The sequence below is a fragment of the Balaenoptera borealis genome (genome assembly GCF_965194805.1).
Source record: "Balaenoptera borealis genome assembly, chromosome: 16".
NCBI lineage: Eukaryota > Metazoa > Chordata > Mammalia > Artiodactyla > Balaenopteridae > Balaenoptera > Balaenoptera borealis.
Window position 1 is genome coordinate 12,568,076 of NC_138872.1, and position 14,188 is coordinate 12,582,263.

Consider the following 14,188-nt stretch of genomic DNA (forward strand, 5'->3'; position numbering starts at 1 on the left):
GTCCCCTTTGGGATTTCCTTTAATGGTGCTTAAGCACTGTTATTTCTGGATTTTCTGTTAAAGGCAGGCAAACTTAATTGACATATAAATTCAACTTGTTATTTACCAGGCCATGCACTGGGGAATGATCTTCATGTATAAGCACAAACTGTGGCAAGGACTGTGAGGACAGGCTGTGACTGTGGTGCAGGGACAGAGAACACCTCGGAACTGTTCAGAGAGCGTGGTTACGGGGGCCTCTTTCAGGAAGAGATGCTTTGCCAAGCCCGAAGAATGAAAAAGATCCAAGAATATTCTAAGCAGAAGGTGCAATAGGGCAAAAAGCTTGAGGTGTTCAAGGGACTGAAACGCCCTTTGTGACCCAGGAGCACTGGAAGGGGATGAGGTCAGTGAGGGAGGCTGGAGGCTGGATCGGGCTGTGGGGAGGAAATGGGAAACCTGCAATGACTGTAGGCAGGGAGTGACAAGACCTGATTTAAGTTTTTAAAAGATTCCTTTAGCTGCTGTGGGAGAACAGACTGGGGGGGGGGGGATGCAGGGATGGTGAGAGTGGAAATGAGGAGATCAACATTTTAATTAATAAATGAGTATTATAACATCAACTTTTAAAATAAATTGAGTTTACAAAATTAACTAATCATTCAAAAGTTGGACAGGATGTGAGATTGTGTGTGTATGTACTTTTGTGTATAAAAAACTGAAAAGAAACATGATGATTTACCAGTGATTGTAATGATGATGATGTGGTTATAAGGGAGAATGTCCTTATTTTTCAACTATGTACAGCTGAAATATTATGATGGCTACAAATTACTTTCAAATGGTTCCGGAAAAAAATACACAGATAACACTAATATAGCAAAAGTTAATTTTTCTGCATGTTGAAATTTTTCACAATACACAGTCAGAAAAAAATGTTACCAATGGTGATTTCCTCTAGGTAGTAATTGTATGAGTGATTTTAACATTCTTGCTTTATGTTTTTCTGCATTTTCTAAACTGGTTTGATATTTTTAATTAGGGGGGAAAAAAAGACCAGGCATCAACCACACAAAGCTATTAAATTTCTCTCTCATACACACACTCACTCTCAGCCCAAGCCCAGCCTGATTGGGCCTGGCCACAAGTGCCAGCACTGGCCTCTGGAAACAGGCATTTCGTCTTGAGGAGTCAGTGCCAGGTTCCCAAGAGATTCAGCTAGAGCGACGGCCACACTCACAGGTCAATGCCGTGTTCAATTATCTCCTTTTGTTGCTTGATGACCTCAAACTGTTCCGGATCATCCTGGACGGCTGTCTGAGTCCCCGAGGACACCGTGGACTCCATGGATGTCACGCTGCTCCGTCTCGCCATGTCAAGGCCTTTCCCGTCCCCCATTTCCTGATCCATGGGCCTCTCCTGACCTGCGATGACACAAAAGCAAAGGAAATCAAATAAACAGATGGGACAGAGACACGGCTGAGGTGAGGTCTGGCTCTGCAGTTCCCTTTCCCAGACCTGTAACAAAAAAGTTTGTACTGTAAGGGTCATGAGCACCTTGATATCACTCAGTTACTTTACTTAACAACTTACTTGTTTGTGGAACTTGATAAGCTAATGTTAAAATTCACATGAAAGAATAAAAGTACAAAACCACTCAAGACACTTAAGGAACAATGAACAGGAGGACCTGTCCTAGCAGGTATCAAAACTCACTGCTAAGAACTCTAGGCATTTGAAAGGCGTGGTATTGGTGCAAGAACAGACAAATCAATAGAACAGAATATTCAGAAACAGACTTAACGCACACAGGAGAATTTGGTATATCATAAACCAAATCAGTGGTGCTTCAAATCAGTGAGGGAAGGAGAGACTACTAAAAAAATGTTGGAATAACTGGCTCCCCTTTTGGAAAAATGGAGTTTGAGCACAACTCACACTATTCCCCCCCAAATTCCAGATGGATGAAAAAACAGAACATTTAAAATACTTCACATAGTCTGCAAATGAAAGTGTTTTGCTAACTCTAAGACACCTATATCAGGATAGCTTCTCCCGACGACGTGAGTAGCCTATCGTATGTGGTGGGGGTGAGGGCTGGATGTTTGCAGCAGGGGTCTCTCACCGAGGCTGGCCTGGTGGTTGGGATTCACATACAGGTCTTTGCTCCACTCCACCATGCACTTGAGGATGGACACGAGGCACTCCAGGCCTTTCTTCCTCAGACTGAGCTCCTAAAGGACAAAAGTGACACGACACAGAGACTCAGCAGATAAATTAAGTGCCGACATCTAGAGGGCTCCGGGAATCCTGTGACGACACGAGATAAGCACTGACATTCAGTGCTATTAACCCAAGGAAAAGCTAACGGGTGACATAAATATTGATGGCTCACTGCAAAAACCATGAACATCTTTAAAGGTGTTCATTACAAACTCCCCAGCAGCAAAAATATGGGATGTGTGCATTCCTAAAACAGAGTATTATCTGGATTTTTTAAAAGAAAGTTCTCATTCATTGCTTGTTTAAATTAAACAAAACACTTAAAAATACCATTTAAAAAAATAAATAAGTAAGAGGGTCTTAACTAGTGACCCTGAAAAAAGAGAAAAGAATTTTATGCAGCAGATGAATGATTGTGGACATACCATTATCCCCTAAACACCCACAAAAGTATTCCATTTTAAGGCTTATTCTGCAAGTAAATAAAAATACTGGGTTTTTTCCCTTTTAAGTAGCATTTCTTAAAAGTCGAATGCAAGTTGTAAATGTCTTAAAAAATGTTGCAGTTCCCTGGTGGCCTAGTGGTTAGGACTCCGGGCTTTCACTGCCAGGGCCCAGGTTTAATCCCTGGTCGGGGGACCATCCCACAAGACACGCAGCCAAAAAAAAAAAAGCAAACATTTTAGACTCAAAACAGCATCTAAAATAGTGTGGATCTCTCTCTGTGAATCTAATGACAACTATGGACCTTCATCTAGGAAAAATGCCCATACACCAAAATTCTATATATAATTCCAGGTGGCTCACAGACCTTCTGACCAGTTTCTTCAGAGACCTCAGGTTAAGAATCCTATTCTCTTTGTAGGCACTCTAATAATGAGGGAATCTAATAAGAAGCAATCTCCTTTGCCTTTACTGGAGCCTGGGATCCTGTTTTCACACGATCTATGGAAAGGTGACAGAGTGAACTCGCTTCCTACAGGTCTCAGCTCAAGTGTCACCTTCTCAGGGAGACTACCCTGATGCCCCATTAAAAATGGCACCACCCTCACCTCCAACATCCCGTCTCTATCGTCCCTGCTTTATTTTTCTCTGTGGCTTACTTCTTCACTGTTTGCTTTTAAGTGTTGGGACCACAGCAATTGTGCACATGGAGGTGCGTGTCTGTGTTTTTTTCACTGCTGTATCCCCAGCACCAAGGACAGTGCCTGGCACGGGGTGACTCTCGACAGATGTTTACTGAAATGCATGAACTTTAAATATAAATGAGTGTTCTCAGTGTTTGTACCTGCAGAGGTGTCATTCCCAGCTCGTGTCCACTTCTTCCCTGAGCGATTTTGGATAAATCGTTTACGAGGCGCTCAAAAATGTTAGCAGCATTTAAATCACAGTCGTAGTTGACATAAATATCTACAACACACTGGGCATCTTGGAAAATAACACATGGATATTAGAAATTCTGACTGAACACAGACAGCAGTTACGTTATCTTATTAAATGAGATTTCTTGGTCAAAAACTTTTCCCAGTGAATTACTAACTCAGGTTGGACACACCTCACTCTGGAAATGCATGTTGGAAGGACCAGGAGTGTGGAAGGCCCTCTTTCTAGGCCTGCCCTGGTACTAACTGAAATCTTAGGCAGCTGCTTCCACCTCTCTACAGCTCGCTTTCCTCATCAAAGAAAGGGAGAACAACTGCCCGATCCAATTCTTAAAGTTGTGTAACTTTTATGCAGTTACTCTGATAACAAATAGATGCTCGGTTTATAGCTACACAATTGTACGGTGTAAGGGAAATCCACATTTACCTTAGCATCCAATCAAGGGTTGGCAGCACCAAGACCCAGGACCCTGTGACTTACAAACCATGTTCAGCTTGTAGGTAGGGTGACAAGTGTCCTGGTTTTCCAGGATTATGGGGTTTCCCAGGACGTGGGACTTTCCATGCTAGAATCAGAAAGTCCTGGGCAAACCAGTCTGAGTTGGTCACTAGGTTAGCAGTAGCCTTTAAGGTAATGATTTCCTCAGAACTTCATTAAAACTCTAAAAGGAGGAGTTAAAGGTCTTAATCTGGACTTTGGAGAATGAAAGCATCAAAGGTGTTTCTGGGCAAGTCAAATAGATGAGCACCCTCAGGGTGAAAATACCTGCACAGATCCTTGTCAGGGTCTGAATGACCATCCACCTGTGCTCAAAAGAACTTGTTGATGTTTCTAAAATGTTCAGGAAAATCTCTTTGAAAAAGACCTATACGACAAGAAGAAGATAAAGGAGGACACCAATTAATAGTTTAAATTAGGGCTCAAAACCCCCAAAGCCTTTGAAGAACAGGCGGAGCCTATGAGTGAAGCAGCCCGGGCAGGAGAAGAGTTGAGGCCCACACACTGCTGACCAGCACCGGAACCCTGGGTGGGAAGAGCTAATAGGGTAGGACCACAGTGAACCGAGAACACGGCCCCATCAGAGGGAGCAGCTGCTCCTGAGAAACCACCAAGAGCTGCTACGTGGAAAGGCAGGACCGGGGTTGTGGTTTTTTGAGAGAAATCACAAATCTGGATTTTCATGGAGAATCTGATTTCTCAATTTGGAAACTAATTCAAGTTATCCCAAACAACTTATAGGCACATGTTTGGGGACTGAGCCCAACACACAGACCATATGATTTAAACCTTTGGTTAAAATGAAAGGTATACAAGATTTGGGGGCAGTAACTTTTTATGAAAAGGTGTTCTCTTGCTCAAAAAATTCTTCTTTGGGGTACCAGCAAGTAGACTGTGTAACTCTAGTTCCTGAGGACTATGCTGCCAGCAGTTAACACGTTAGGCAAAAGAGTCATCAAACTTAAAAAAAAAAAGTCAATTTGGAGTCCATACCTCTATCTGCATCTTCAAGTGCATTTTAAAGTTTGAAAGAAGAGTAAGAAAAATGGCAAGAGAGAGCTCAAAGACATCAGGCACTGAGGAGACGCCGTTTTTGGACAACGCCACGCAGAGATATTGCTTGATTGCATTGATGAACATCTCGTGAGTCCTGAAGACCGGGCCAGCGTTCTGCAACACGGAGAGGAGGAGCTGCAGGGAAACTACCTTGGAGCGCAGCTCGTGGGATCTGGCAAAGGAAATGGAAAACAAGGACAGAGCTGAAAGGTGAAATTTTAGAAAGGATGTTTCTTGAGAAGGTCTCACTCCTCTACCAGTGAGCAGGATTTTCTGAGAAGCCAGGGAGTTGAGAATTGGCAACAGCACCTAAATGTCAAGAGAATGAGGGCAGATGGCATGAGGTGGGTTCTCACAGAACCTGCAGGCCCTGGGAGAACGAGAGCTGCCAACTCCCCGTCATAAAGCACAGAACCGAGCAGGAGCAAAATAAGTGCACACTGACTCTGCAAAGCTGGTTCTGCAACTAATCTAACAGAACCAATCACTTCACATCAATCATGTGAGCCTCAAGCGTCTGTCCCGCTCTACCTTCAGAGACGAGGAGAACAGTGCTCTTCACCCATCTGCCTCACGCTCCCCACCCCTGCGCACAAGGGATGCAAAGAATGGGAAACTTTCATGAGTCTTTTCCCTAACGGTCATCATATTCTTAACAGAAGAGTGAGGATTATTATTAGTGACTAATAATAATAATGATAATAATAATAATAATAATAGTAACTATAAAACTCTCATAAAGTACTAGGCCCTATGCTTGGGATGTCAGTCTATCATTTCATATCATTGATCCTGTGAGGTGATTTTCCGTATTCCCATTTTTCAGATGAGGTTTAGTAGCTCATACGGCCAGGAAGTTGGCCTCAAGTAAGCCAGGGCTGAACACAGCTCCCTGTGGCTCCAGAACTTCTGCTTTGACACTCCACAGCACTACCATCCTTGTGGTACATCCTTGACTCTATAAAGGTTTGGCTTCCCTGAGTTGAATCTGGGGCTTAAATCTGTATCCACAAAGCAGAAGTTTCCAATCAGGGTAAGAAATTGAGGTTTCTATGCATCCTGATGGTGGACCCCCAGATCAGGAGATTAAATTAATTCATTAGTCAGTAAAAAGAAGATGAATGTTCAATAGACTGATTATTTTTAGCACGTAAACCAAGGAAAGGAAAATTGGGCACAATAATCATGGTTGGTGGGAACACAGAGACAATTCATGATGAAAGGACTAGGGGACCTGCCTGAGCCTGAAAAAATTGTAAAACCATCCTGTAAATTCCTGAATTTACACCAACCAGGGGACAAGGCCCTGGGGTTTCTTGGAGCCCCCAAGATCCTCCTGGGTCATTTGGGTTATAGACGGCCAAGAACTGCTGTGTGCTCACTTTGGATCTGGGGGACCTTCGCCCAGGGGTTTCATGGACAGCTTGCACAGGGAGCGAAACACCAGGAAGGCGTCCTTCTGCAGAATGTGCGAGAACCTGGAGGCCACTGGATGTCCTTGTGCATCTGATTCCTAAGATTAGAACAAGGATGAGAAAAATCAAAGGGTCCAAACCAAAGGATAACTCTTCAAAAATAAGAAATATAATTATCTCATGAAAATTTAAATTATTGGGTGGGCCAAAAAGTGCCTTCGGTTTTTTTAAGTAAAAATAAAAGACACATTTTTCATTTTCACCAAGAACTTTATTGAACAACGTATTCACCCTTCTGTTCCATTACCTTCTGCCATTTTTCAGGCAACTTCATAATTCTATTTTCCCAAAACTTTTTATCTTTTTGAGCAAAGAACTGTTCCAGGTGCCTTTTACAGTCTTCCAGGGAACTGAAATTTTTTCCATTAAGAGAATTTTGTAAAGACCGAAATAAATGGAAATCCAAAGGAGCAATGTCTAGTGAATATGGTGGATGAATCAGAACTTCCCAGCCAAGCTGTAACAGTTTTTGCCTGGTCATCAAAGAAACATGTGGTCTTGGGTTGTTATCCTGATGGAAGATTATGCGTTTTCTGTTGACTAATTCTGGATGCTTTTTCTTGACAGCCACTTTCAGTTCATCTAATTGGGAGCAGTACTTGTTGGAATTAATCATCTGGTTTTCCGGAAGGAGCTCATAATAGAGGACTCCCTTCCAATCCCACCATATACACAACATCACCTTCTTTGGATGAAGACCGGCCTCTGGTGTGGTTGGTGGTGGTTCGTTTCGTTTGCCCCACAATATCTTCCGTTCCACACTGTTGTACAGTATCCACTTTTCATTGCCCGTCACAATTTGTTTTAAAATAGGAACGTTTTCATTACGTTTCAGTAGAGAATCGCACGTGGAAGTATGGTCAAAATGTTTTTTTCCCCTTAACTTACGTGGAACCCAAACATCAAAGCGATGAACATAACCAGGCTGGTGCAAATGATTTTCAACGCTTGATTTGAATATTTTGAGTATGTCAGCTATCTCTCGCGTGGTATAACATTGATTGTTGTCAATTATTGTTTTGATTTGACCGCTATCAACTTCAACTGGTCTACCCAACCTTGGAGCATCGTCCAGCGAGAAATCTCCAGCACAAAACTTTGCAAACCACTTTTGACACATTTGATCAGTCACAGCACCTTCTCCATACACTGCACAAATCTTTATATGCGTTTCAGCTGCGTTTTTACTTTTCTTGAAATAATAAAGCATGAAAATGTTGCTTTTTTTCTTCCATCTTCAATATTAAAATGGCTACACAAAAATTCACCAATTTTGATGTCTTTTTTTTAAATGTCTGCTGATATGACAGCTGTCACATACAATTTAACAAACCTGTTTCAAATGAAGTTAAAGACAACTAAGTGCTACTAGAGCCATCTTATGGAAAAAGCTGAACGAACCTTTTGGCCCACCCAATATTTATTCAATGGGGAAGTGAGGGATGGGGAAGTGAGGGATGTGGAGGAGGAAACAATATGTCAAAACAGGAGCTTATGGGGGAGTCATTACAGCAATTCTAAAAATTGTCCCTTGTCCTTCAAAAAGTGGGTGTGGGTGGTTTAAAATGATAAACGAGCAAAGGTTAAACCATAAAAAAAACCCAAAACAAATATAGGTAATTATTTATATTAGCTTGGGTAAAAAAGGTATTTCTAAGAATATTATTGCAGGATAAATGGGGGAAAAAAATGACAGGTGTTTTGTTTTAAAATAAACTTCTTTAACTAAAAAAGTAAGCTACATTAAAATTTTTTTAAAATAAATATTTGCAACATATGACAAGGATTAAATCCTCAACATACAAAAAGTTCTCATAATTCATTCAGGAAATATGGAAACCCTACTCCCAAATGAAAAACAGGCAGAAAGCATGAGTAAGCAATTCACCAAGAAATGCAAATAACAGATAAACCAAAATAACCTTACTACTAATTATTAAGGCAGGATCTTTCTTCCATCAGACCAGCAAAGATTTGAATGAATGCTACTGCCCAGTTTTAATGAGGGAATGGGAAAATGAGTGCTGAGAGCCTCCAAGCGGGTAGAAATTCGACCATTGCCCTCCTGGCCGCCTAATTTGATGTTAAGGAACAAAAGCCTTAAAGCTTCCAACTCCTACCCAACAATACCACTTGTATGAATTTATCATAAAGAATTAAGGATGGACATAAGATCTATCTACAAGGATGTTCATTGTAGAACTGTCTCCTGTGATTAAACTGAAAATAACCCAAAAACCTAATAGGGAACTGTTACATTATGGTAATCCATGATAGAATTTCACATGGCCATTAAAAACATTAGTTAGACATATATGTACTACTGATGTAAAAAGATGTCCATAAAACAGTGTTGAGTGAACAAAGTTGCAGCCTAGTACATAACACAGAAACACCTAGTGTGGATTTAAGTACATCCCTATGTAAGTGCATTCTTAATGGGGATGATGTAACCCCAAGGGGACTGCTATAGACTGGAGGTCTGTGCCCCCCACTCCACCCCAAAATTCACATGTTGAAACCTAATCCTAATGTGATGGTATTTGGAGGTGGGGTCTTTGAGAGGTGATTAGGTCATGAGGGTGGAGCTCTCATGGATGGGATTAGTGTCCTTATTAAAGAGGCCCCAGAGAGCTCCCTCACCCCTTCTGCCAGAAGGACAGAGTAAGAAGACAGTTATCTGTGAGCCAGGAAACAGACTCTCACCAGACACTGAAACAGCTGGTACCTTGATCTTGGACTTCCCAGCTTCCAGAACTGTGAGAAACACATTTCTGTTGTTTACAAGTCACCCAGTAAATAGTATTCTGTTATAGCAGCCTATACAGACTTAAGACAGGGGCAAAAACTGGTTGGGGGCGGGGGCAATGGGTGTGGAAAAAAATCATTCTTTTTATGTATAAAGCACAGATACACATACAGTACATAAACAGGTATCTAGTTTACCAATAGCTTTAAAATTTCATGAAACAGGGTGATGAATGGGAAAAATACATAAAAAGGCTCCCGTGTGTGTGTGTGTGTGTGTGTGTGTATGTGTGTGAGAGAGAGAGAGATCATTTAAAAGATTGAGAAACATTGGTGAAAAGGTACAGTGAGAGAGTGGGTTCAGGTGGGATGTTAATATCATTTCTTCCTGTTTTGAATGTTTATATATAGTGTTTTCAAGAAAACAACAAAGCTACCTAAAAAAATAATAATAATGTAGCAGACACACTTATGGGGGGCCCTGAAAGGATGTTCATAATATACCTAAAATTTGAAAAGCAGGTTACAAAACAGCATGTACGTTGTGTTACTACATTTAAGTGGTAAAAAACATGGGAGGGAGAGAAAAATCTAGAGTATAAGTAAAATGTTAACAAATGTTATCTCTGGGTTAGAAGATTATGGATGACTTCTATTTCCTTATTTTCCTTCTCTATATTTTATTTTTCTCTAATGAATGTACACCATTTTGAGAGAAAAGAAAAAGAGCAGGAAATATAAGTTTTTAAAAGTCTGAATAAATACGGTTTAACAACCCTATTATATACCACCAACATTAGCATGTTCCAAGAATGGAACCTATTAGCACAAAGACTATCAGGCCAGGATGGTGTGACTAAAGAATTGAACAGGGCTTGTTGGTTTTCACTCGCTTCTTCTGATAGAGATTTAATTCTGCATCTTCTAAAAAAGTAAAAACCAAAATGAGCCAGATAGGAAGATCACCAACGTACCAGATTATCTGCCGACGACAAGGACTGCCTGTCGTCCGCTATCCCATTGGTCTGTGAGTTTTCGTCAGCCGCTGGGGGCGCGGCATGTTCCTGGCACTCCAGTTCACCCAGGACCCTCTCAGGCTCCGTCAGACCGTGGTTTTGTGCTGCTTCTTAAAATACAATGCAAAAGTCATCACCAAGTTATTAGTACTTACCCTAAGAGATGGCCTCACACCAAGAAGAAGTTATTTACATAACCTTCCAGCTACTGCTTTTTCCCTTTCCCTGAGCCACTGCCCTGCTCTGGCTATATGTGTCTATTACCCACAGCCCCACTCCCAGGTGGCTTCCTTCATATTGTGGTCCAGGTCAATGGTGCCTCCAGAATTGTGCAATACAGCAGTCCTGCCCACCCCTACCTACTTCCGAAGAAGATTAGAACCAGCTAAACATAAAAAGCACAGATTTTTCTTTTAAAAAAGGGCTACTAATACAGGGGTTAGAGAACAAGAGTTACATAAATGAAAAGAGTTTGATAGTTATGATAGAAAACCTCAGTCACAGGAAAAAAGAAATGTAGACCTGAGCTTCCTGGCAGCCATGTGGAAAAGGAAAAGACAAAGAATTAAATAGATTCCATCATTTAATGAAAGAAAGCACATCTGATGATTAGCAGAACAGCTGAACTCTATGAGGAATTTACCATGTGGATCATTATATATTTAAGGGACACCAAACAACTTAATAAGCATAATCGTCCATAATGGTTTTTGAAGCATATATTCATTCAACAAATATTTATCAGGCGCCTATTATGTGCCAAGCTCTGTGCTAGGGGCTGGGGGATATAGCAGTGAACAAGACAGATAAGTGTTCATTATGTGAGGACTTCGTGCATTGGTCCCAGAAAAAAAAAAATCTAAAGGTAGGAAATAAAATTATTTTATTTAAAAGACATTTCTATAAAAAGTTAAATAATGAAATCTATGAATATAGTTTGGTGGTACCCTAAATTAATAAAAGGATAAGGCTTAGAGCAGTGGGTCAAACTTCTTTGACCATGACCCTCACTAAGAAATACATTTTAACAGTCATGACCCAGTATACACGTGTGCACATAAATAAATCACTGAAACATGTTTCATGAAACAATGCTTAACATTACTATATGAGTCACATTCAGCTTGCATCTATTTTCATTTATTCTCTTCCATTTAGAAAACGCTGATTGCAACCCACTAATTTATTGACTTCTCAATCCATTAATGGTTTATTGGCACTGGAGCTGAGTGTTCAGCACATAACCACTGACCTGAGATTCTGGGTAAAAACAAAAATCATCTGATAGTCATTCTGAGCTATACAAGGTTAATTCCACTGAAACTACACCAAAAAATTGAGGGAGTTAAGAATGAAGTCTAACAAAATGAACAAAGCTTCCCTGTGCATCTGATACCTGCTGACGTGGGGACAGTCCCCTGGATACATCAATGGCTGGCCAGGAAAATTCACCACCTCAGGGCTCCCCGCCCACTTCTGGAAAAACCTGGCTGTATACAGGAGTGGCCCTCTGCATCTCCATGTGGAGCACCCAACTCTTAACATTGTCAGACTGTGCTTCTTGAACCCAACCCGAGTGAGAAGAACACGAATCACTAATGACAAGTAATTTCTGAATTCCACATGAAAGTTGGGCAGACAAGGGCAGACTCAGTTTCCATGAGTTTACTGGGGGTGGGCACTAAAATACCTGGCTGGGGACTTCTGTGAAGGAACGAGTAGGAGGAAAGGCTGGGGTCTTGGTTCTTACCTTTAACTGCAGACGTGACCACGTCTTCTAAGATCTCCTTCACCACTTCCTGAGCTCCATCTTCGGTCCCTACACATACACCAAATACACAAACGCAAACACATACGTGTGGGCATTTCCAGGGAAAACTAAGGAAGGTGGAGAAGGAGATTAAGAGTCACAGTCGGAAGGCAAGGGTACAAATAAGCCCTCTCCAAAGCCAAATCTGACTGTGTCCCAGGAAATCTGGAAACTCACAGGCAGCATCTTCTATGACTCGGTTTTCCCTCTGTGGAACACTAAGGCCTCACTGTCTTATACATTCTTCCTTCCTGAGTCACAGCTGCTGGCCCAGGGCCCTCTCTACCACCCCGGCTTGGAGGCAGGAGCTGGACTGTATCCAGCTATGGTTCCTGGCAGAATAGAAGAAGGAGCTTCATCTTGTCCCTTCCCCTCGTGTACCACAGAGCCCTGCTAAATGACATGCCTTCTGCTGCTTCGTTTTCCCACACTGCAAACCCAGAACTTAGCATGAGATTTCTAATGTGACAGTTGAGAATTCACTAAATTTTAAATTGAATTATTCTATAAAATGTTAACTGTTTAAGTGGAAGAGGTTTGGTACCAGTTGTTTTTGTAGAAAACTAGTTCTGGGAGAACTAGTAAACAGCACTTGACTAGACTTTTGGAAGTAAATATTACTGATTTATAAAACATCACTGACAAAAAGACCATCATGTTAAATAAACAAAACCAAAATAACCCTTTAAATTCTTCCTTAACGAGGATTTTCCATCAGGCCACTATTTTTATGAGTTCTGGGCTTGGTCCACTGGATCCTGGAGAAGCAGCACCAAGTATTTTCATTTCCATTGAGCACTTAACTCATGTGAAAGAAAAATGTTGCCCCACATATCATATCAGTAAATAAAGGATGTTGCAGCCAACAAGCCACGAGGGTTGCCCCCTACGGTGAGCCCTGGGGGAACTGAGGATGGAGACAAATGACACCACGTCCTCAGCCACTGCAGCCACCTCCAAAGGGTGCACCCTGAGGGGACTCAGGATGGGAAAGCACAGGATACTGGCCCCAGATAGTTAAGCTGCACATCAAAGGAATGACTTCAATGAGCCCAGACTCTTGCATCTTCCCATACACAGAAAAGTACTCAATTCATTAACTTGAGATATCTGGTTTTCTTTAATTAACTAATATTTTGAAGTTCCGACTACCCGGTCTTTGTTGCAAAAACTCCTCTATACCCTGGCTCCTCCCTGACCTCAGGCCCTCAGAGAGGCTGTGTCCTGGCTTAAGTCCTCAGGTTTGTCCGCCAATAAAACGTAATTCTCAACTTTTATTCTCAACTGTGCATTTTTTTTTTCAGTTGATACTCACCATAACTATTTATTTATTCTCCACCCCCTAGCTTTACTGAGGGCTAATTGACAAATCAAACCATCATAATTATTTAAATGGGTAAGTAAATTTATGTGGAAAATACTGATGTCATATGCTCTTCTTAGAGGGCAAAAAAGAACTTGAATGGAAGTTAGAAAAGTCTGCAGCCACAGGCAAAATCTTCTAAACCTGTTTTTTTCATCTAAATAAGATGATTTAGTCTAGATCAGTGTTACTCATACCTTCAGTCATTCTCACACAACCTTCACAATTTTTGCCATTTTCGTGCACCACTTATATTATTATATTTATTTTTATTATATTTATTACATACATATTTCCATACATATTTAACAGTGCTCTTTAACTCACCTTAAACAGTAACTAATATTCACAAAATCACAGGCCTCATACGCTAATCATACTTTCTGAATGCGTGTTAAAATAAATGTACAACTATTAAAATAAAAACCATTCACCTATGAGCCGTCTAAGATCTCATCTACACCATGATTTGGTCAACAAGTGGCTAGATATTTCCAAGTTCCTTTCTAGTTCCAACATTCTCTTATGCTATGATTTAATAGAATTATGATGACAGTTTCTAATCTGTTAGTCCCTTGTACACATTCAACGCCCAAGAAATATCAGCCTGATGCATACATTTCATCAGAGGAGCTGC

General features: G+C 41.1%; 1 protein-coding gene across 4 annotated transcripts in view; it reads right to left on the minus strand.

The window, feature by feature from the left end:
- Positions 1 to 14,188, minus strand: part of ARFGEF2 (ARF guanine nucleotide exchange factor 2) — a 100,904-nt gene that overhangs the window by 51,851 nt on the left and 34,865 nt on the right. For all 4 annotated transcript variants that reach the window (XM_082362785.1, XM_082362784.1, XM_082362786.1 and 1 more), the window contains exons 7-14: positions 12,129 to 12,197; positions 10,337 to 10,488; positions 6,522 to 6,652; positions 5,077 to 5,311; positions 4,351 to 4,450; positions 3,491 to 3,630; positions 2,105 to 2,213; positions 1,220 to 1,403 (exon numbers count right to left, since the gene is read on the minus strand). In XM_082362785.1, the coding sequence (XP_082218911.1) occupies positions 1,220 to 1,403; positions 2,105 to 2,213; positions 3,491 to 3,630; positions 4,351 to 4,450; positions 5,077 to 5,311; positions 6,522 to 6,652; positions 10,337 to 10,488; positions 12,129 to 12,197 (1,120 nt within the window). The remainder of the gene's footprint in view (positions 1 to 1,219; positions 1,404 to 2,104; positions 2,214 to 3,490; positions 3,631 to 4,350; positions 4,451 to 5,076; positions 5,312 to 6,521; positions 6,653 to 10,336; positions 10,489 to 12,128; positions 12,198 to 14,188) is intronic.